Source organism: Taudactylus pleione, unplaced genomic scaffold, assembly GCF_031769625.1.
Source record: "Taudactylus pleione unplaced genomic scaffold, aTauple2 ptg000248l, whole genome shotgun sequence".
Classification (NCBI taxonomy): Eukaryota; Metazoa; Chordata; class Amphibia; order Anura; family Myobatrachidae; genus Taudactylus; species Taudactylus pleione.
Window position 1 is genome coordinate 1,575,176 of NW_028284650.1, and position 20,563 is coordinate 1,595,738.

The 20,563-nt window shown below is 47.2% G+C and overlaps 5 protein-coding genes and 1 pseudogene across 5 annotated transcripts; 3 read left to right on the top strand and 3 right to left on the bottom strand.

Moving 5' to 3' along the window:
• Positions 1 to 2,492: 2,492 nt before the first annotated feature.
• Positions 2,493 to 2,968, bottom strand: LOC148515536 (histone H2A type 1-like). Its single transcript, XM_088479986.1, has one exon. It carries the CDS (start codon positions 2,956 to 2,958, stop codon positions 2,566 to 2,568), a length of 393 nt encoding a protein of 130 aa, XP_088336112.1. The 5' UTR covers positions 2,959 to 2,968; the 3' UTR covers positions 2,493 to 2,565.
• Positions 2,969 to 3,262: 294 nt separating this feature from the next.
• LOC148515537 (histone H2B 1.1-like) lies at positions 3,263 to 3,700 on the top strand. Its single transcript, XM_088479987.1, has one exon. The coding sequence runs from the start codon at positions 3,291 to 3,293 to the stop codon at positions 3,669 to 3,671; it is 381 nt and encodes a 126-aa protein (XP_088336113.1). The 5' UTR covers positions 3,263 to 3,290; the 3' UTR covers positions 3,672 to 3,700.
• A 1,328-nt stretch (positions 3,701 to 5,028) lies between these two features.
• Positions 5,029 to 5,340, top strand: LOC148515538 (histone H4). Its single transcript, XM_088479901.1, has one exon. The coding sequence runs from the start codon at positions 5,029 to 5,031 to the stop codon at positions 5,338 to 5,340; it is 312 nt and encodes a 103-aa protein (XP_088336027.1).
• An 809-nt stretch (positions 5,341 to 6,149) lies between these two features.
• Positions 6,150 to 6,889, bottom strand: LOC148515539 (histone H1.5-like). The gene has a single exon (XM_088479988.1). The coding sequence runs from the start codon at positions 6,874 to 6,876 to the stop codon at positions 6,208 to 6,210; it is 669 nt and encodes a 222-aa protein (XP_088336114.1). The 5' UTR covers positions 6,877 to 6,889; the 3' UTR covers positions 6,150 to 6,207.
• Positions 6,890 to 9,477: 2,588 nt separating this feature from the next.
• LOC148515540 (histone H3-like) lies at positions 9,478 to 9,918 on the top strand (annotated as a pseudogene).
• Positions 9,919 to 10,074: 156 nt separating this feature from the next.
• LOC148515541 (histone H2A type 1-like) lies at positions 10,075 to 10,920 on the bottom strand. The gene has a single exon (XM_088479989.1). It carries the CDS (start codon positions 10,884 to 10,886, stop codon positions 10,494 to 10,496), a length of 393 nt encoding a protein of 130 aa, XP_088336115.1. The 5' UTR covers positions 10,887 to 10,920; the 3' UTR covers positions 10,075 to 10,493.
• Between the last annotated feature and the right edge of the window lie 9,643 nt (positions 10,921 to 20,563).

Consider the following 20,563-nt stretch of genomic DNA (forward strand, 5'->3'; position numbering starts at 1 on the left):
TAAAAGGCAAAGCATTCCAAATGGAATCTGCGTCCGCTTTCAAAGAGCGCAACCACAGGGAGCGGCAAGCCGCTACTGCTGCCGTGGAGATTCTGGAAAGGAGTAGGCTATATGTAAGACCATCTCATTATGAACGTGGCAAAGTCTCTGAGAATTTGCCACTATCCACCTGCTCTGCTGGAGAGTCAGTGTGCAGAGATCCAGTTACCTACTCAGTGTTCCATGGCTCTGGCCCCCCAGCACACGGCCATAGCCGGCCTGGAAGCCCCTCCAGCAAGGGAATATTGGATTTTAGATACATTAGCACCTTGCAATCTGGAACCTCCTTCAAGAGGACCTGGAGGGCATGGGCAACGTAGCACTCCTCACTAGGCGTGTAACATGAGAATCTACCCGTAAAGGTAACTCCCATTCGGAAATGTAATTATCCGCAAAAGGGGTATGCAAAAGGTCAACCGTTTTTGAGGCTGGAACCGCTTATCCGGATTTTCCACGCCTCCTCTAAATGATCCACCTGACCAGATAGAGGAATTACAGTGGCAACACCCTTATCCTTAAAGAAGGCATATTTGGATTTAGCCACGGGGGATATGTAATAACCAAAGCCGCACGGACTGCCCGTAGAAGGCCAGGTATATAGACTTTAGACCCAGACTACGCCTCCTTTGCACTAAGGGGCTCGTGTCTGAAAAAGTCAATAATGTCACCGTCATCAGACGTCATGTCTGTACCCGTCTGAGACCCGAAAGGCCGTTTAGAAGGCCGAAATGGTGACTCCCCCTGTAAAACGTCCATTAGGTGCTATACCATTTGGACAATAAATTCACCAACACAGGCTCTTGCGAGACCTGGGGGGGCGAAAAACAGGATACACTGGGGTACCATCAACTGTCCAGGGACCCCTGCATGTGATGAGACCACCACAGGCTGCGATAACCCCTTGGGGAAACGCAGGGGGCGTTGCCCACAAAGGCTGTAAGCATCTTAGCCAGCCGAGGGCGGTCCCCTTTTTTTGTGCAGGCACAGTGACAGAAATAGGGCATGATATATAATACAACATGCCCTCCATAAACCCTCAGCGTCTACATATCCCTCCGCTAACTGCACATGATATCAGTACATTATAGCTGGAAGAGGATATCCTCATTCACTTTCCGACATGAGGAGTGTGAACGGAGCGTATGTGACCTCCCACACAGAAAAACCACGTTTACTGTGAGGTAATAAACACCCTGCGACACCGCACCGCAAGGGCTGTAGCAGAAGAACGGGGATAGGAAAAGGCTGAGAATCAGAAATGAAAGTACAGGCAAACAGCGCTAGCATTTAAGTCACATACAATGCACAGATAACATCCTGCATTACAAGCACTGCGATCAACTACACAGACCAGAGCCTGGTAGGAAACAGTGCTGCATACACTGACCTTAATTGAAGGAGAGGTATGTGGGGGACCCGGACCGCAATGGCATCTGTATCAGCTTCCAGCAGCGTTTGCCATCCCCATCACATGTAGTGAGAAAATGGCCACCGAGGAGCAGAGAGAAGGCAGGGCCCGGGGGAGGAGCGCTGACACAGCCCGCTCAGACCGCTGTGGAATGGCACTGTGCAGCGGGGGAGACGCCGGCTGTGAGACAGGGAAGGCGTTCTCCCCTGGCGTGCTATTAACCCCTGGGACGCCATGCTGTACCGCACATGCTGCGGCCCGCTGTCCCTGGTGGTCTAGTGGAAGGCGCAGGATCAGTACCTGGCCCCACGCGCAGCTGGTCCCCAGGGAGCCCCCTGCCTGGGGACCAAACAGGACTGTGTTACCGGCGGGTGCCCACCGCGGGACCCCGCAGCTTACCTTGTTCCCCGTGCATCCGGCCACAGTCCAGGTAGCCGAGGATCACCGCTAGCTGTGACCCCAGCTACCTACCAGCATACCCGGATCGGTACCGGCGTTCTGGTACCGGCGGGGTGTAGGAGTGACAGCATGGACGTCAATACTGACTGTCCTATGCTGGAGCACTCTAGTTGTGCAGCCACAGCTGCGAAGAAATATTCAGGGGCCTTAAAAAGACCCCCCTCTGTACGGTGCGACTGGTCCGGCCAGACACCTACGAAAACTGAGTGGCCTGAGGCTCGGGGCGGGGTATAGGAGAGGGACCCCAGTGCATCCTGGGAGGCTGAAAATGTAACTCTGTGGTGCCTGGATGTCTGCCGTCATCGCCTATACCCCAAGGTATCCTGTGGATACCCTATAGACCCTGAAGTAGAAAGACTATTACTAGACTTGTGCCATAACAGATCAAAGCTTCTATACATGAGGGAGCGTTTTAGCAGCAGTAGTCTTTAATGGACGTGTGTATAGAGCAGAGCCTCCTCTGCACAGCTGCTATCCCCAATCTGGATGGAATGTTGGGGATGGGGTAAAACAAAGCGCTGCTGAGCAGCCAGGCGTCACTACAATAAGAAACAATGGCCGTGTTCCAGGCTCTCGTAGGAAGACGTGGGTGGCTCTTAAAAGAGCCTTTGTTCTATTACAGAGACATCGGTTTTGTAGTGGAAGTTGCCAGGATTACATTACTTGCTCTTGGCCGACTTGTGACTCTCCGTCTTCTTAGGCAGTAGCACGGCCTGGATGTTGGGCAGGACCCCTCCCTGAGCGATGGTCACTCCACCGAGTAGTTTGTTTAGCTCCTCATCATTGCGTACGGCGAGCTGGAGGTGGCGGGGGATAATGCGGGTCTTCTTGTTGTCGCGGGCAGCGTTGCCTGCAAGCTCCAGTATCTCAGCTGTCAGGTATTCGAGTACTGCGGCCAGGTAAACTGGTGCCCCGGCTCCCACACGCTGTGCATAGTTTCCCTTCCTCAACAGACGGTGAACGCGGCCAACAGGAAACTGGAGACCAGCCCGAGAAGAACGAGTCTTTGTCTTAGCCCGGGTCTTGCCGCCCTGTTTCCCTCTTCCAGACATGATCGATTTACAAGCGCTAAAAAAATCTAAATGAATTATAAGCCAGCCATACTCCTTATATTCCAAACAGGAAATCCAGTGCTTACTCTGTGATTGGTCCCCTTTACACAATGTCCAATGCAGTTTAGGGTCATGCACAAACCAATCAGCATTTAGAGGGTGGAGTTATGTTGCCGTTCGACATTTGAAAAAAACCAAACCGTCTACCCAATAGTACATCCAGAAGGGCTAAAGCCTCATTTGCATGGACTGACTATAAATGGAGCAGATCTGGGCTGTGTCAGCAACACATTTTCTACATTGTCGAAAGAGATTTTGTCTGTTGCTTCGAAATGCCTGAGCCTGCGAAGTCTGCGCCAGCGCCCAAGAAAGGCTCAAAGAAAGCGGTGATTAAGACCCAGAAGAAAGATGGGAAGAAACGTAGGAAGACCAGGAAGGAGAGTTACGCCATTTACGTGTACAAAGTGCTGAAGCAGGTGCACCCAGATACCGGCATCTCCTCCAAGGCTATGGGCATCATGAACTCCTTTGTGAATGATATCTTTGAGCGCATTGCAGGGGAAGCTTCCCGCCTGGCTCATTACAACAAGCGCTCCACCATCACCTCCCGGGAGATCCAGACCGCTGTACGCCTGCTGCTGCCGGGAGAGCTGGCTAAGCACGCCGTGTCCGAGGGCACCAAGGCTGTCACCAAGTACACCAGCGCCAAGTGATCTGCTTTCCTTCTCCCTCCCACATGATCACAAAGGCTCTTCTAAGAGCCACCCACCTCCTCTCTTAACGGGCTGTAACTATCATGGTTTGTGCTATGTCCCTACTTCTATACTTATCTGAATCGCAGAAACCGAGGCTGTATAGCCTGAATCTCTTACATGCATAGTTTTCTTTGCACTCTGCTGGTTGCAAAAAAAGTTTCTTTAAGAGGAAACTATTTTTGAATAGCTAAAATGTTTCCAGAATAAAAACCATCCCTTATTTAGATAATAAAGTACGCCCTGATCTGCATTTTCCATGATTGTTAACGTAGGGAGTACAGAAAGACAGCCGGCCTTAAATATATCAATTACAGTGATTATATAAGGTGATCCTGTGCTTAGCTTGTAGCACACTTGGATGCAGGCAACATCCGAACAACTCACAGGACACGTCAGTGGCATCGTGTGTGTGAGACAAAATAGGGAGATGGTATAATACAAGCACCATAGGTCTGACTCCAACAATATAATACCAGATCTATACCGATAACATTAATTTACTAATCATTTTGGAGTAAAGCTGCATAGTAACTAGTGAGGTGCCGGCAAAATTGTGCATGATATTGATACGTGCTACCAGTGAGACAGTGAATGACCGTCTATTGGAAATGACTACAGTATAATGCACTAATTACATGGAAGAGTAGATCAGGCTTGGAAAAATAAACCAAAAATTAGGTACATACAGCAAATGTTTTCATACACATACCCACCAAGATTAATTACATTTAATGTAGATTAGAGCTATCGCTATGTGTGATAAAAATTACAAGTGCTATTTAAACGAGCACAAATATGTGATCACAACCTTTGTTGATAAGAATCTGGATAAAAGAATAACCGCACATTATCCACATCGTACTGTAGACTAGAAATCACTATATTGCTATAATAGACTTACAATGATAATTTTATCTTGAGTGCTGTTTTCACTGGCAGCGGAATTTGTAGGATAATTGTGGGACAGCTGCTGAGTTTCAAAGACAATAGAAAAAGCTACATGTTTCTGAATTTGAAATAGTATTCATAGTTAAAAAGAACTTGCAACACTATCCATTACAGTCTCAGGCAGCTGAAATGATACAATTAAAGTTACACTGCGGCTGATTTTCAGAGACTGCATTGTAATGGTAGTAAGTAGTTTCACAGAGAGCTAAGTCCTGTCTTTAGAAAAGAAAGGGAGGGATACAGATGGCTCCTCCTCTCAAAAATGTAAGGCTTCCATCAGGTCCGCACATTGACTTAATAAAGGGCAGCTGGAAGCTGTGCTGCTTATACGGTTTCTTTTTTGTTACAGATTTGAACAGGTTTCAAGATGTCAGGAAGAGGCAAAGGCGGTAAAGGACTCGGGAAAGGAGGAGCCAAGCGCCACAGGAAGGTGCTGCGGGATAACATTCAGGGCATCACCAAGCCTGCTATCCGCCGTCTAGCCCGGAGAGGGGGCGTGAAGCGCATTTCTGGTCTCATTTATGAGGAGACCCGCGGGGTGCTGAAAGTGTTCCTGGAGAACGTGATCCGGGACGCCGTCACCTACACCGAGCACGCCAAGAGGAAGACTGTGACCGCTATGGATGTGGTCTATGCTCTCAAGCGCCAGGGCCGCACTCTGTATGGTTTTGGAGGTTAACTAGCTCTGGCTGATCTCGTTTTCAGAAACACAAAGGCCCTTTTAAGGGCCACCTACAACACTCCTGAAATGAGCTGGATGAACATACTGCTTTTATTTGATTTATTTTTTTTTCCACGGTAAGCAGCATCGTCAACGCCTGATCTATAATGAACAGAATAACTTATTTGCTACAAAAAAAAAAGAATCCTGTTGCTTTTCGGCTAACCTGCAGTTTGTTCATTTATATATGATCATATTTATATGGCGCCACAAGTGTTCCGCATCACCTTTCACCGTGCATAAACAAATTAGTGAACAAGAAACCAGTGACTTGCTAGACAAGGACATGGTTTACAGACATTGCTGCATAAACGATCATAACACTAAGCAGCTGGGCGTCACTTCGGTGGAGATTAATGTTTACAATTGTAAAGCGCAACGGAATATGCTGCGCTATATAAGAAACTTAATAAATGTGTTAGGTTCCCTTGAGGAAATTAGTAAATAATATTAGATAAAAGTATAAGGGAATGTTGTGCAGATGGCGCGCTGCTGCTTTTCCCAGCACTAGTCTTTAGCTCCGAGTAGTCGGCTAAAAGTAGAAACCAGCGCATCCGATATACCTTTCCCCAGCTGTCCTGCTGCAGCATCAGCTCTATTCTAGAACACTGCGTTACCACACAGAAATCACAAGCTTAAGGCAGTGACTGCTGCTCAGTAAGCCCAGGAGATTTCATTTCTATTTTACTGTATCTAATGACTCAATTGTACAGGGCGCCCCTTCCAGGCCGTCATCTGCCTACAGCTCTGCCACGAGAGGGTGGGTGGCTCTGAAAAGAGCCTTTGGTGTGATAATAAGGAAGCGAGGATGCGGCGATTAATCCATTACTTCTTTGTCGCAGCTTTCTTGGGCTTAGCTGCCTTCTTTGCAGGACTCTTGGCAGCTTTGGGCTTCACTGCTTTCTTAGCCGGACTCTTGGCAGTTTTGGGCTTCGCTGCCTTCTTGGCCGGGCTCTTGGCAGCCTTCTTAGGCTTGACGCCTTTAGGCTTCTTTGGGCTTTTGGCAGCAGCCGCCTTTGCTGGTTTCTTGACCTTCTTCGGGCTCTTGGCTGCACTCGGAGCTTTCTTGGGCTTCTTCGGGGATTTGGCCACTTTCTTTGCCGCAGGCTTCTTGGGCTTCAGAGATTTTTGGGCGGGCTTCTTGCTTTCAACCTGCTTCTTATTGAGCTTGAAGGAGCCGGAAGCGCCGGTGCCTTTCACCTGGGTGAGAATTTCTTTGGTCACCAGAGCTTTCACGCCCAGTTTGACGCGGCTGTTATTCTTCTCCACATCATAGCCTCCGGCAGCCAGAGCCTTCTTCAAGGCGGAAAGAGAAACCCCACTGCGCTCTTTAGAGGCAGCCACGGCTCTCACGATCAGCTCTGAGACACTGGGACCAGAAGACTTTGGGCTCTTCTTGGATGATTCTCCCGCAGCTTTCTTGGTCTGTCTTTTCTTTTTGGCTGCGTCCTCTGATGGAGCAGGGACGGCGGCGGCTGGTGCAGTTCCTGCCATTTTACGGAATACTTCTGAGTATAACAACTAATAACAATAATACAACTATGATTTTGCTTATATACCCATCTGGCTGTGCTGTGATTGGCTGCTGAGCGTGGGGCGTTCTGTGTTCCCATTGGCAGAATATGTAGCCGTGTAAACCCTTCAATGTCTTTGTGTAAGGGACATTCTGGTGTCAACTTGTGTTTCCCTAGCGCAGAAAAATAGTAATTTATACGGCATGAGAAGAGAAACGAGCTGGCTATCTGCACCACACTTGTGCTCCATGGTCTCTCCTGGCCCTTTATGGTCAATGCTGGCTTTGATGTTGCGAAGGAAAACAGGAATAGCCACTGGCAGCTCACCCACACCAGGCTGCACCTGCCCGGCATGTATCACATTTCTCCTTTTTTCTGCTGCTAAAATGTTCCATCGGGGCTTTTTTCTCTCCTCCTGGCCCTGGAGATAATGAAGGTGCTCTGCGGCACAATCTGTACAGAGCAGGGCACATATTGAAAGACAGAAATGTGATGTGTGGGCTCTTCATGATAAGGACAGATAGCACAGTCAGCTACAGATTAATCTAGCCTGGGATCCCGGGATGTGGAGAATGCTGGGGGCATTTTACCAAAATGTTCCTCTAGTGATCCACGTTGCTTGTCATTTCTGTGTATTTAATAAGATAAATGTGTCTGTAAAAAGAATGATGGCGGCCTGATCCCATTACTTTATGATTTGAAAAGGGAGAGATGGGAGCAATATGGGGAGACAAGAAGAACAGACGGTAGACTGGACAAATACAAAGCGGAATGATGGGAGAGTGTAGAAGGAAGAGGGAAAGACAGCCCTGCACAGCAGATAGCGAGCCAGCGAATGACGGGTCCAAATAAATACTAATGTTGTAATCCGGCCTAACATCCCTACTCACCCAGTATTGCATCAAGTGACCTGTATGAGCATATTAACATATACAATGTATCTGTCACCTCAGAGTCGTAGGTGTAAGATTCTGAGCTATCAATAAGGTGGTTATAGCTCGATTTGGGTATATGGCACCTAGCAGAGGCAATTGTGACCTGATGGATGGAAGATCAACAGAACAGGCAAAGAAGTGACATGAGTTCCTGGCTCATTATCTGCTAAAACTGTCTCCAGAATTCCTAGAGTGGGTGGCCGGCCGCAAACCATCCTTCTCATGCGTGGTGACTGAGTGACCAAGATCCATGCTAGGTTCTATAGACCCTGAACCATTAAGCAAATTACCGGGTGCGCTTTGTAGCTTCGAGTTATGGACGTCAAATGATAGACACATCTCCGCCGGTGCAGAGCATCTGGGACAGATCAGCCTGTGTTACCCCAAAGAGGAAGGATAGGAGCTTAGAAATGGATGAGTGTGGGGGGAGATGTTGTAGTAACAGGAGGATGGGGGAGATCTGATAACTGGATTTGATGTGATGATTATTATGCTATGTATTCTTCTACTGGGTACTAACTAACTTGATGGGGAAAATAATGGAAACAACATAAACGAATATATTTTCCTTTGGTCGCATGTTTAAGTTATATCATATGTTGGATAACCATTTCTCTTGTCTCCTTTTTTCTCATATCATATGATATTTTATTCCCTATTACTAATTATATCTCAGTAATAACTAAGTATTTGCATGTTCAGGAGTCATGGACAGTAGAAATAGAACAGCCGAAAAATAATAAATAAGAATATTGATTGTGCAGATAGAAAAATTCAGGGATTATTATAGCCATTAAAAGGGTTTTATTTTCTATACTAAAGCTTTAGTACAATGGTTCTGAATTGTATTTCCACCGAGTACAGTATTTTGTGAACCCTTATATATTATCCAGAGGTAGCCCTGTATTTCTTCCTGTAGTTTCTCCGATTTATGAAGTTTAACTTGTGGACTAATGTGCCACAGATTGTATCCACTAATGTTTCATAGGATTGTAACAAAAGCAACTGTTTCTCATTAGTATCGTATTGTATCCACTGCATGCAAAACTTCTGAGTATACTCATTTCAAATACTATTTACAATATGACAAATTGACAACTGATACCTACCATAATATAAATGTATTCCTAATGCTTTATTAGTAAAATGGTTATAATTATATTGTGAATTTTGCTGATACATTGAGCTAGGCTGCTTTTACTGCAGTTACAGTATATACTATGATCTCCCGGAGTGTAGCTTGAAGGTATCATATTGTTTAAACACAAAACTGTTCCCGCTCAGGGCAGCTATTCAGTACTGTATGTGATTATGTCATTTATTTCAAGAGACTTTACACCCGAACAGAGTCCACAATTGTAGCGTATCACCGTCCGTATGTTTCTCGTTGTTTATTCTGGCTGGAATAGAAGGAAACAAAACAAACGAAAAACACCATTTATTGTAATTTCCGCGCTGGCGTGTAATCTTACATTCTGTACATAATCAACTGAGGAGGAAACAAAGTCGTTGTAACTTTGAAAGAGCCCGCCAAAAATTTCCCTCAGCCAATCAGGAAGAAGGGCGCTCTAAATTTATTAAATCACAGCGCATAAATAGAGATGTTGCCGACTATTTTAGTCATATTCATTCTACTTCCAACAGTACTAGCGTATAGCACGATGGCCAGAACCAAGCAAACCGCCCGCAAATCTACTGGAGAGAAAGCTCCCCGCAAGCAGCTGGCAACCAAGGCTGCCCGGAAGAGCGCCCCAGCTACCGGCGGTGTGAAGAAGCCTCACCGCTACCGACCTGGAACTGTTGCCCTCCGAGAGATCCGCCGTTACTAGAAATCCACTGAGCTGCTGATCCGTAAGCTACCCTTCCAGCGTCTGGTGAGAGAGATCGCCCAGGACTTCAAGACCGACCTGCGCTTCCAGAGCTCTGCTGCCATGGCCCTACAAGAGGCCAGCGAGGCTTATCTGGTCGGGCTCTTCGAGGACACCAACCTGTGCACCATCCACGCCAAGAGGGTGACCATCATGCCCAAAGACATCCAGCTGGCCCGCAGGATCCGAGGGGAGAGGGCATAGATGGTACTCGGCACTCCTATACACACAAAAAACACAAAGGCTCTTTTCAGAGCCACCAAATCTTTCTAAAAGAGCTGGAGTATAAACTACATATTAATTTAAGTGGCAGAACGTTGTTAAAATCTCAGCTCCGTTTACCCCCGCGGTGGAGGCTACATGACCAGTCTCCTTATTTAGTTGCCACACTCTGTAGTACCCCGCTCCTTCCTGCCAGCCTGTCGCTGCCATCGTTAAAGGCTGAAGTCTCATCTATCCAGCGTTGGCAAAGGGAACTAGGCTAACAAGTCACAAGTAGTCGTTGCAAATCAAGTTAAAAACCTTTAATGTTTATATCAGAATGTTGGGTTTCCCTGTACAGTCCTTTACAGAGCCATCCCCACGTTCTATACACAGAGCTATAAACTTCCCCTTTAGGTGTCTGCACTATTACAAGTTTTCTAATTCTAGAAGGCGCACAATGGCTCTACCGCTAAATCGGGCTCGTTTACTAGCACTGGTATATTTGAAGCCATGAACCAGCTCTTTAGGGACGGGGTGGGTGGCTCTGAAAAGAGCCTTTGTGTTATGGGGACATGTATCTAAAAGCAACTTTACTTGCTTTTAGCTGCCTTGTGGCTCTCGGTCTTCTTGGGTAGTAGTACAGCCTGGATGTTGGGCAGGACGCCTCCCTGAGCGATAGTCACCCCACCGAGCAGCTTGTTTAGCTCCTCATCATTACGCACAGCCAACTGCAGGTGGCGGGGGATAATGCGGGTCTTCTTGTTGTCACGGGCGGCATTTCCGGCAAGCTCCAGAATCTCAGCCGTCAAGTACTCGAGAACTGCGGCCAGGTACACCGGTGCCCCGGCTCCAACACGCTGTGCATAGTTTCCCTTCCTCAGCAGACGGTGAACGCGACCAACTGGAAACTGGAGCCCAGCTCGAGATGAGCGGGTCTTTGCCTTAGCCCGGGTCTTGCCGCCTTGTTTCCCTCTTCCAGACATTCTTGAGTCCGACTCACAAAGATACAATATAATAAATCTGATTGAAACAAGTTTGCGATCTTGAACTGCTTGTTATATATACACTCAGATGGGACCTACAACCTGCTCTGTGATTGGTCTGCTTAAAAAGCAACCAATGCAATACATGTTCATGCACGAACCAATCGGCAAATGAATAATGGTTTTTTTAGGCGGAGTACATCACATGACACGTCTACCCAATAGTGCATTCAGCACGGGTAAATCCTTATTTGCATGAGCTGACTATAAATGAAGCAGGTCTGGGAGCTTTCAGTTACATGTTTTTTCTGTGTGAAAATCTGTTATATCGATAATGCCTGACCCAGCCAAGTCTGCTCCAGCACCCAAGAAAGGCTCAAAAAAAGCAGTGACTAAGACCCAGAAGAAAGATGGTAAGAAGCGTAGGAAGACCAGGAAGGAGAGTTACGCCATTTACGTGTACAAGGTGCTGAAGCAGGTGCACCCAGATACCGGCATCTCCTCCAAGGCTATGGGCATCATGAACTCCTTTGTGAATGATATCTTTGAGCGCATTGCAGGGGAAGCTTCTCGCCTGGCTTAATACAACAAGCGCTCCACCATCACTTCCCGGGAGATCCAGACCGCCGTACGCCTGCTGCTGCCAGGAGAGCTGGCCAAGCACGCCGTGTCCGAGGGCACCAAGGCCGTCACCAAGTACACCAGCGCCAAGTGATCTGCTTTCCTTCTCCCTCCCACATGAACGCAAAGGCTCTTCTAAGAGCCACCCACCTCCTCTCTAATTGGGCTATAACTATTGCTGTGACCTGGGCTAATATACAGTGACCTAGGCTGTATTGTCTAACTCCTGTTTTACTGAGTTTTTGTTGTAATTGCACCATGTTCCTAAGTCACACAGATCTCCTAGGTACACTGGGCCTGATTCAGAGCCGCTCGTAAGCGGCCACTCGTTCGCTCCGAGCGATGTTCGCACATCTACGCATGCGTATGGGTTTTAGTACGCATGCACGAACCAGTCAGTGCGGTCGAAAATCGTGTGCTCGCAAAATAGCTAATGCCTGCTATTTTCAGTGACAGGTTGAGGCGTTTGGGTGGTAACAGGGGAAGGTGCTTGAAAACGGGGAGTGAAGATCCGAACGCAGGCGTGCCAAACTGTCAGAACGGGCGTTTTAAGGGTGTGCAAAATTATCAAAGCAGTGTCATCGACCACGTCACTTGGTTGTTTTTTAGCCTGAACTGCTTGCATGATTGCGGTAGGAAAATCCAACCACAAGCACTGCGAGCAGTTCATACGCCTTTCGATGTACTTGAATAATCAAATAAATAGCGGAGATGACGTATGATGCCAGCGGCCAGGGGGCGTTTTTTCCAAAATAGTGAGCGCATGTTTCGTTCGCTCGTTCAGACATAGAGGCGTCAACAGACCGCAAAGAGCGAGCACTTAATTTAAATAGCCAGCCCATTTTTCGGAACGAGCGGCTGCAATTAGCGTCCGGCTCTGAATCAGGTCCTCTGGTCAGAGCGAGCTCATCCCCCGTAGCCAAACCTCTACCAGTTTCCTGTCTCTCTTACCATCTTCTTAAAAACAACTGTGATGTTACTGTCCGTGGATGGATTGTTTTAGTGCTTAAAACCATATGATCGACTGGCATTTGCTCCCATACATTACTAAGTTTTTATTCCAACCAGCCAGATTGGACAGAATCTGACAAAAGGTCTTTTACATTTAACCCTCATGCAATTGGCCTTGCCCACCAAGGTTTTAGGCATGAAATAGGGTGGTAAAGTAGGCACATTGACTAATTTATATATTTGAATAAGTAGCTGAAGTTGTGCAAGGGTTAAATTGCCTTGAGCAGCAAATTTGACACTTGGAATCCACAGAGGGGGGGTCACTTACATATGACCAACTTGCAATTTGCCTTGCCCAACAAGTTTTTGGGCATGAAATTAGGTGTAAAGTGGGCACAGGGACTAGATTTTCTATATTTGAATAAGTAGCTGTAGTTGTGCAAGGGTTAAAGAGCCTTGAGCAACAAATTTGACATTCGGAATCCACAGACGGGGGTCACTTACATGTGACGCACTTGCAATTGGCCTTGCTCAATAAGGTTTTGGAGATTAAATAGGGTGGTAAAGTGGGCACAGTCACCAATTAATACATTTGAATAAGTAGCTGTGTTGTGCAATGGTCAAATACTGTAGCCTTGGTCAACAAATGTGACACTTGGAACTCACACAGTGGGGTCACTTACATATGACCCATTTGCAATTGGCCAAGCCCAACAAGGTTTTGGGCATGAACTAGGGTGGTAAATTGAGGTTAAGGTTTTTGGCATGAAATAAGTGGTAAAGTGGGCATAGGTCCCAGATTTTCTATAATTGAATAAGTATCTGTAGTTGTTCAAGGGTTAAATAGCCTTGGGCACCGCTTTGACACGTGACATCCACACAGGGTGGTCACTTACATATGAGCCACTTGCAATTGACCTTGCCCAACAAGTTTTTGGGTATGAAATATGGTGGTAAAGTGGGCACAATCACTATATTCACTCTAAACAGTCATATTTCAAGAATCTCATCTCCTCCCTGTCCTATTATCACCAGTGTCTCTTTTCCACCTTTAACTCCCTCCTCTGCCCACCCCCTCCTTGTCTCCCCTCCTTGCTCTCTGCCACTGACTTTGCTACCTATTTCACATCTAAAATTGATTCTATACATCAGGGCATAATATCCAACCAGTCCCCCAGCTCCCCACCTCCTCCTTTCCTGGATCACCCCTCCCCATCCATTTAACTGACTCTGACATCCTTCTCCCCTGTGACTGGAGAGGAAGTTAAGGCCCTTATCCAGTCCTCCCCCCCTTCCACCTCTCCCCTCCTCCGCTACCTCTCTCCTTCTGCCTGCTAACATCTAGCCCACCTCCTTAATCTCTCCCTATCTTCTTGCAATGTTCCTTCTGCATTTAAGCATGCCCTTGTCTCCCCCATTCTTAAATAAACCTAACCTTGATCCTAACATTCTCTCTAACTACCGACCAATCTCTCTCCTCCCTTTTGCCTCCAAACTCCTTGAGCGTATTGTTTACAACCGCCTCACCACATTTCTTTCCTCCCACTCCCTCCTTGACCCTTTTCAGTCTGGCTTCCGTTCTCTCCACTCCACTGAAACCGCCTTCACAGATGTCAGCAACGACCTCCTTGCTGCCAAATCCAAGGGCCACTACTCCCTGCTCATTCTCCTTGACCTCTCTGCTGCTTTTCACACTGTGGACCACCCTCTACTGCTGCATATCCTTCACTCCCTTAGTCTATGTGACACTGCTCTCTCCTGGCTGTCCTCCTACCTCTCTGACCGTTCCTTCTCTTTTTCCTCTCACGACGACTCCTCCACGCCACAGCCTCTTACAGTAGGTGTTCCCCAAGGTTCTGTTCTTGGATCTCTCCTATTCTCTCTCTATACGTCCTCTCTAGGTAAACTCATCAGCTCTTTTGACCTCCATTATCATCTCTATGCTGATGATACTCAGATCTACATTTCCTCACCTGATCTTTCCCCCTCTCTACTGACTCGTATCTCTAACTGTCTCTCTTCTATCTCTTCCTGGATGTACCAGCGATTTCTCAAACTTAATATGTCTAAGACTGAGCTGATAGTCTTCCCACCCTCCCACATAACATCATGTCCCACTATTTCTTTATTAATAGATGGCATAACTATCTCATCTAGTCCCAAAGTACGTTGTCTTGGAGACATCTTGGACTCTTCCCTCTCCTTCAAACCACACATTCAGAACCTCCCGCAGTCCTGTCGTTTCCATCTCAAGAATATTTCCAAGATCAGCCCCTTTCTCAGCCAGGATGCTACCAAAACCCTCGTACATTCACTGGTCATGTCCAGATTGGACTACTGTAACCTTCTCCTAGCTGGCCTCCCCAAATCCCATCTCTCTCCTCTCCAGTGTGTGCTCAATGCTGCTGCTCGGCTCTTCTTCCTCTCCAAACGCTCTACATCTGCCTCCCCTCTTTTACAAGCCCTCCACTGGCTACCATTCCCTTTCAGAAAACAATTCAGGGTTCTCACACTCACTTACAAAGCGCTCACCCATTCCTCTCCCATTTACATCTCTGATTTCATCTCCCTTCACTCTTCTGTACGCCCTCTTTGTTCAATTAATACGTGCCGCCTTTCATGCCAATTGATTACTTCCTCCCACTCCCGCCTCCAAGATTTTACCCGTGCTGCTCCCACCTTTGGAATTCCCTCCCTCTCCCCATCAGACTCTGCACCTCTCTACAATCTTTGAAACAAGCTCTTAAGACCCACTACTTCATTAAAGCCTCCCAGCTCTCATCCTAACTTGCTGCTACATCTTCCTTTCTCCCCGCCTACCCCATTCTGTGTCACTTCTGTTTGTGTACCCCTCCCTTTAAGAATGTAAGCTCTTTCGAGCAGGGCCCTCTACCCTCTTGTGCTTCTCCCTACTGTCATTTAATTTATCTTACTCCCCACTAGGGCAACTAACACTTGGCTGCTTATGTGGGCGTAAAGGTCACTAATATAGCAATGTTTATTATCCATGTCCTGTATTGTAATGTATTGTATTGTAATGTAAGTCACTGGTTACTTATTTGTCTATATAGTTTGTAAGGTGCTACGGAACACTTGTGGCGACATATAAATAAATGATGATAATAATAAAAATAATAAGTAGCTATAGTTGTGCAAGGGTTAAATAGCCTTGGGCAACAAATATGACACTTGGAAACCACAGAGGGCGGTCACTTACGTATAACCCTCATGCAATTGGCTTTGTCCAATAAGGTTTTAGGCATGAAATAGGGTGGTAAAGTGGGCATGGAAACCAGATATTATACACATGAATAAGTAGCTGTAGTTGTGTGAGGGTTAAATAGCCGTGGGCAACAAAATTTGACACTTGGAGTTCACAGAGGAAGGTCACATACATATAACCTTAATGCAATTGGGCTGGCCTAACAATGTTTTAGGCATGAAATAGGGTGGTAAAGTGGGCACAATACCTATATATGTGAATAAGTAGCTGTAGTTGTGCAATGGTTAAATAGCCTTGGGCAACAAACTTGTATTTTGCCTGGTACAGCTAGGCTTTGGGCATGTAATAGGCTGGCAAAGTGGGCACAGGAACCACATTATACCATTTTGAACAAGTATTGTAGCTGTAGTGATGCAAGGGTTAAATCGCCTTTGGCTCCAAGTTTGACACTACCATCCAATAGCATGAGGTCACTTTCTCGTGACCCACTTGTATTTTGCCTGGCCCAATAAGGCTTTGGGTACGAAATAGGCTGGCAAAGGGAATCGGTATGATTTACCGCCAGACCCATGCCCGGCAGTTGGAATCCCGACAGCGGCATCTCGGCAGAGGAGGAAATCCCGATCGTTAAAGGTAAGTATATACTAACCTATTTCGACCCCCTAACCCTAACCCTTCATTAGCGGTGCCTTACCCTAACCTTCTCCCTAGTGCCTAACCCTAATCCCCCCTCTAAGTGCCTAAACCTAACCCCCCTTTCCCACCGCCTAAACCTAAGTCCCCTGAGGGGGTGCCTAGTGCTGACTCCCCCTTACCCTTGTGAGAGGTCCAGGGCAGAGCGCCCCGCCTCCCACAAGGACGCCGGCCAAAGCCGGACCCCGCGTCACCGGGCGCGCCCACGTGGTGTGGCGCTGCATGACCAAGCGACGCGGAGGGCCAATGAGGACCCGCCGCGTCATCAACAAGAGGATGACGTGCGGTGGGATATTTAAACACCGGCGTGCGGCCCGGGAGGGGAGTCGTGCGGGAGTGACGAGAGCTGCAGGATCGCCACCGGAGAGGATCTAGGACACGGTCCAGCGGATCTGGTAATCCCTCAGTGAGGCCCCTTTTTGCTCCTCTGTATCTGTATCTGTGTTAGGTTATTGTGTACCCACCGTACCACCACTGTGCAGCGCTAGGCCGAGACCACTGTATTTGTGTTAGGTTATTGTGTACCCACTGTACCACCACCGTGCGGCGCTAGGCCGAGACCACTGTATCTGTGTTAGGTTATTGTGTATCCACTGTACCACCACTGTGCGGCGCTAGACCGAGACCACTGTATCTGTGTTAGGTTATTGTGTACCCACTGTACCACCACTGTGTGGCACTAGGCCGAGACCACTGTATCTGTTAGGTCATTATGTACCCCCCCTGTACCTCCACCGTGCGGCGCTAGGCCGAGACCACTGTATCTGTGTTAAGTTATTGTGTACCCACCATACCCCCACCGTGCGGCGCTAGGCTGAGACCACTGTATCTGTGTTAGGTTATTGTATATCCACGGTACCATCACTGTGCGGCGCTAGGCCGCAGGTATTGCCCTTGCGTGGCGCTAGGCGTCTGTGCTCTATTACAGGAAGCAGTAAGACCAGGACTACTCGCCCAGCAAAGGGACAAGGGGTATACCCGGTGAGCGCAAGCTGTGTTCGTGTGTCGTATCATTGTCGTGTGTCATCCCCTCTTCCCTTTTCCCTTTTCGGGCATTTTCGTTCGGGTTGCACCCATGTGCCTTGCACGCGGGTGTAAACCAGCCTGATGCCAAAAGTGCCAAAGATGACCATCTTCTAGTCCCCGTAACACCTGACTGTCAGCCAGTCCTGTGGCACCAAGGTCCAGCCCATAGGCTCAGCGTGTCCGACCTGTCAAAGCAGAATAATTGGCTAAGACAAGTTCAGTTTAAAATTGAATCGCAGCGACACCATCTTGCGACTGGCCGCAAGACGCCATTTTGCGAAATGGCTGCCTAAGCGCCATTTTAGATAAACTCACATTTTAGTACATGTGGCGATAATACCATTAGCATCATATGAATGCATCTGTGACCATTATCATATGTTACGGTGATTCACTAAAAGCCTATTTCATTACTTAACGTATTATAAAGGATATATTCCAGAAATGGCTTTATAGTATTGATAAGCAAGTGGCCAGGTGACAACTGGCTTGTGTAGATAAGTTTCCTGCATAGTGTTTGCTCACTACGGGTGGTCTGGCTAGAATGTCTCTTGTAGTTTGCATTTTCACACAAGAGACCGACAGAGGTATTTTCCCTTTGAACACAGGAAAGGTGGGGGGGGGGGGCTGGTGACAGGACATGTAGAACTATCTAACCCAGCATGCCACACTGCTAAAATGTTCACTCAGTTAGAGACAAATGCATTTTCATACACACATTAAATATGTCTTTATACCAAACCCTGAATACCCACACATTTCATATTCATACATAAGGTTCAATAAGCTTTAAAGTGTATGATTCAAGAAGGTTCAGTTAGTTTAAATGCTAAGAAATAAAGATATTTTTTAACTAAGGAATTATACAAGATAAACACGTCATTCTTGGAGTTGTTCTGATGCGTACTCATTCCACAGTTTCCCGGTGCTATCGGTGAGGAGATCGCATTATGCATTCTCGAGTTATGGACCGCAGAACCTACAAGCAACCAAAATGTATATTTTAGATTCAACTGTTAGGATCCTGAAGAAGGCGTGAGGAGGTAGACCCCTAGCTGTTAGAGGCAGGGAAAGTCTGTTTAAACCAGCCTGTTAGATGCACTGTAACAGATGCTTCACCTCTGAGAACCAATGACATCAGCAACAGACATACCTTTTGTCTTGTTTATACTGGGAGGGTATAAGTATGGGTGCACGGACACTATTTGGGAGTCTTTGTGCTGAATGATGAGGGGTCTCTTGCTGAAGCCTATCTCTGGGTCCAGAAGCGCCTGTGTACGTATACTGTACTTGTGGTCTGTATGATTTACTTTTGCGCCTAAATTGTGTCTTGATCAATTGCGTGTAACTGTCTGAACTTTTACCTGAATATCACTTGTGCTTTGGAACCACAGGTTCTATGTCTAAGTCTTTATTTATGGTGTGACTGCGTACGCAAATTAGCGTCATCCTTAGAGGTTTATAGGAAGGATTTTAGAAGGTACAGTAGAAAAAGGAGGGGGATTTAACCCCCTATTGTACCTCAGCACACTGAATAATACCTGCAACAATATATGAAGACTATATGGTCATAGAAATTCAGAGATATTAGTTGCATTCATTTGCAAATACATGGGAGGCTGCTGGGCCACGTCACGGCTTCTCTGTTACCAGCAGTCCCTAACTCTAAGGGGTTCATGTCCGGGGCGCAGTGCACCCCAAAAAACGTCCAGCCCAGGGCCCCCCCAGGGCATCACACGAAAATGGAAAAAGAGTGACAGTGCAGTGTAAAGTATAGCTGTGTGTGAGTAATCATTAAGTTGTATAATGAGAGGTTAAAGTATATGTGAAAAAATACATGAATAATAAACAAACATAAAAGGTGACGTGAGAAGCAACTATGTGTATTAAGTGGTGATGCCCTGAGGAGGCCCAGCCAGACCAGTCCCGGGGGCCCTACGCCCAAACGCTCTCCCCAAATGTAAAATATACTAGGAGTGAGCGGGTTCGGATTTCTGAAATCCGAACCCCTCCCGATCCGAGGCCGATCCGAGTCAGGCTCGACTTTTCCCACCTGACTCGGATCTGAAATCGAGGCAAAACGTCATCATCCCGCCTTCCGGGTCTCGCGGGTTTTGGATCCTATATAAGGTACCCGCGTCGGTGCCATTTTCTCACTCGGCAGTGGACAGTGAAGAGGGAGGGTGGGAGGTAGGGCTGGCTGGGCTGTGTAGTGTAGTGCAGAGTAGTGTTGTGCTGTGCTGTGCTGCGCTGTGCTGCTGTTGTCCATAGGGGCTGTGTCCACTACTTCAAAGTCCATATGGGCTGGCTGTGTTGTGCTGTGCTGCTGTTAATAGGGGCTGTGTCCACTACTTCAAAGTCCATAAGGACTGGCTGGACTGTGTTGTGCAGTCAGTTCTCTATAGGGGCTGTGTCCACTCCAAAGTCCTGTGTAGTGTCCCAGTCCTAAAGGGGTGCTGTAGTGTTGTCCAGGGGGTGCTCTGTCCATCAGGGGTGCTCCCCCCAAGTGCTAAAGAAAATAATATTTTTTCTGTGTTTGTGAATTGTGTGCGCAGTAGCCAAGCGTGCGCCTGTGTCATAAGTAAAGGGCCGGCTGGCTTGACCGTTAAAGGGTGCTGTAACCCCCAAAGTACACTACAAACCAACAAACAAAATATTTTTTCTGTGTTCGTGAATTGTGTGCGCAGTAGCCGCACGTGCATCAACAAAGTAGTGCCAAGCGTGCGCCTGTGTCATAAGTAAAGGGCCGGCTGGCTTGACCATTAAAGGGTGCTGTAACCCCCAAAGTACACTCCAAACCAAAAAAAAAATATTTTCTGTGTTTGTGAATTGTGTGCGCAGTTGCCGCACGTGCATCAACAAACTAGTGCCAAGCGTGCGCCTGTGTCATAAGTAAAGGGCCGGCTTGCTTGACCGTTAAAGGGTGCTGTAACCCCCAAAGTACACTCCAAACCAAAAAAATATATATTTTCTGTGTTTGTGAATTGTGTGCGCAGTAACCGCACGTGCATCAACAAAGTAGTGCCAAGCGTGCGCCTGTGTCATAAGTAAAGGGCCGGCTGGCTTGACCATTAAAGGGTGCTGTAACCCCCAAAGTACACTCCAAACCAAAAAAAAAATATTTTCTGTGTTTGTGAATTGTGTGCGCAGTTGCCGCACGTGC

Coding starts and splice junctions, on each gene's coding strand:
- LOC148515537 (XM_088479987.1), top strand. CDS start 3,291: ATGCCTGAGCCTGCGAAGTCTGCGCCAGCGCCCAAGAAAGGCTCAAAG.
- LOC148515538 (XM_088479901.1), top strand. CDS start 5,029: ATGTCAGGAAGAGGCAAAGGCGGTAAAGGACTCGGGAAAGGAGGAGCC.
- LOC148515541 (XM_088479989.1), bottom strand. CDS start 10,886: ATGTCTGGAAGAGGGAAACAAGGCGGCAAGACCCGGGCTAAGGCAAAG.
- LOC148515536 (XM_088479986.1), bottom strand. CDS start 2,958: ATGTCTGGAAGAGGGAAACAGGGCGGCAAGACCCGGGCTAAGACAAAG.
- LOC148515539 (XM_088479988.1), bottom strand. CDS start 6,876: ATGGCAGGAACTGCACCAGCCGCCGCCGTCCCTGCTCCATCAGAGGAC.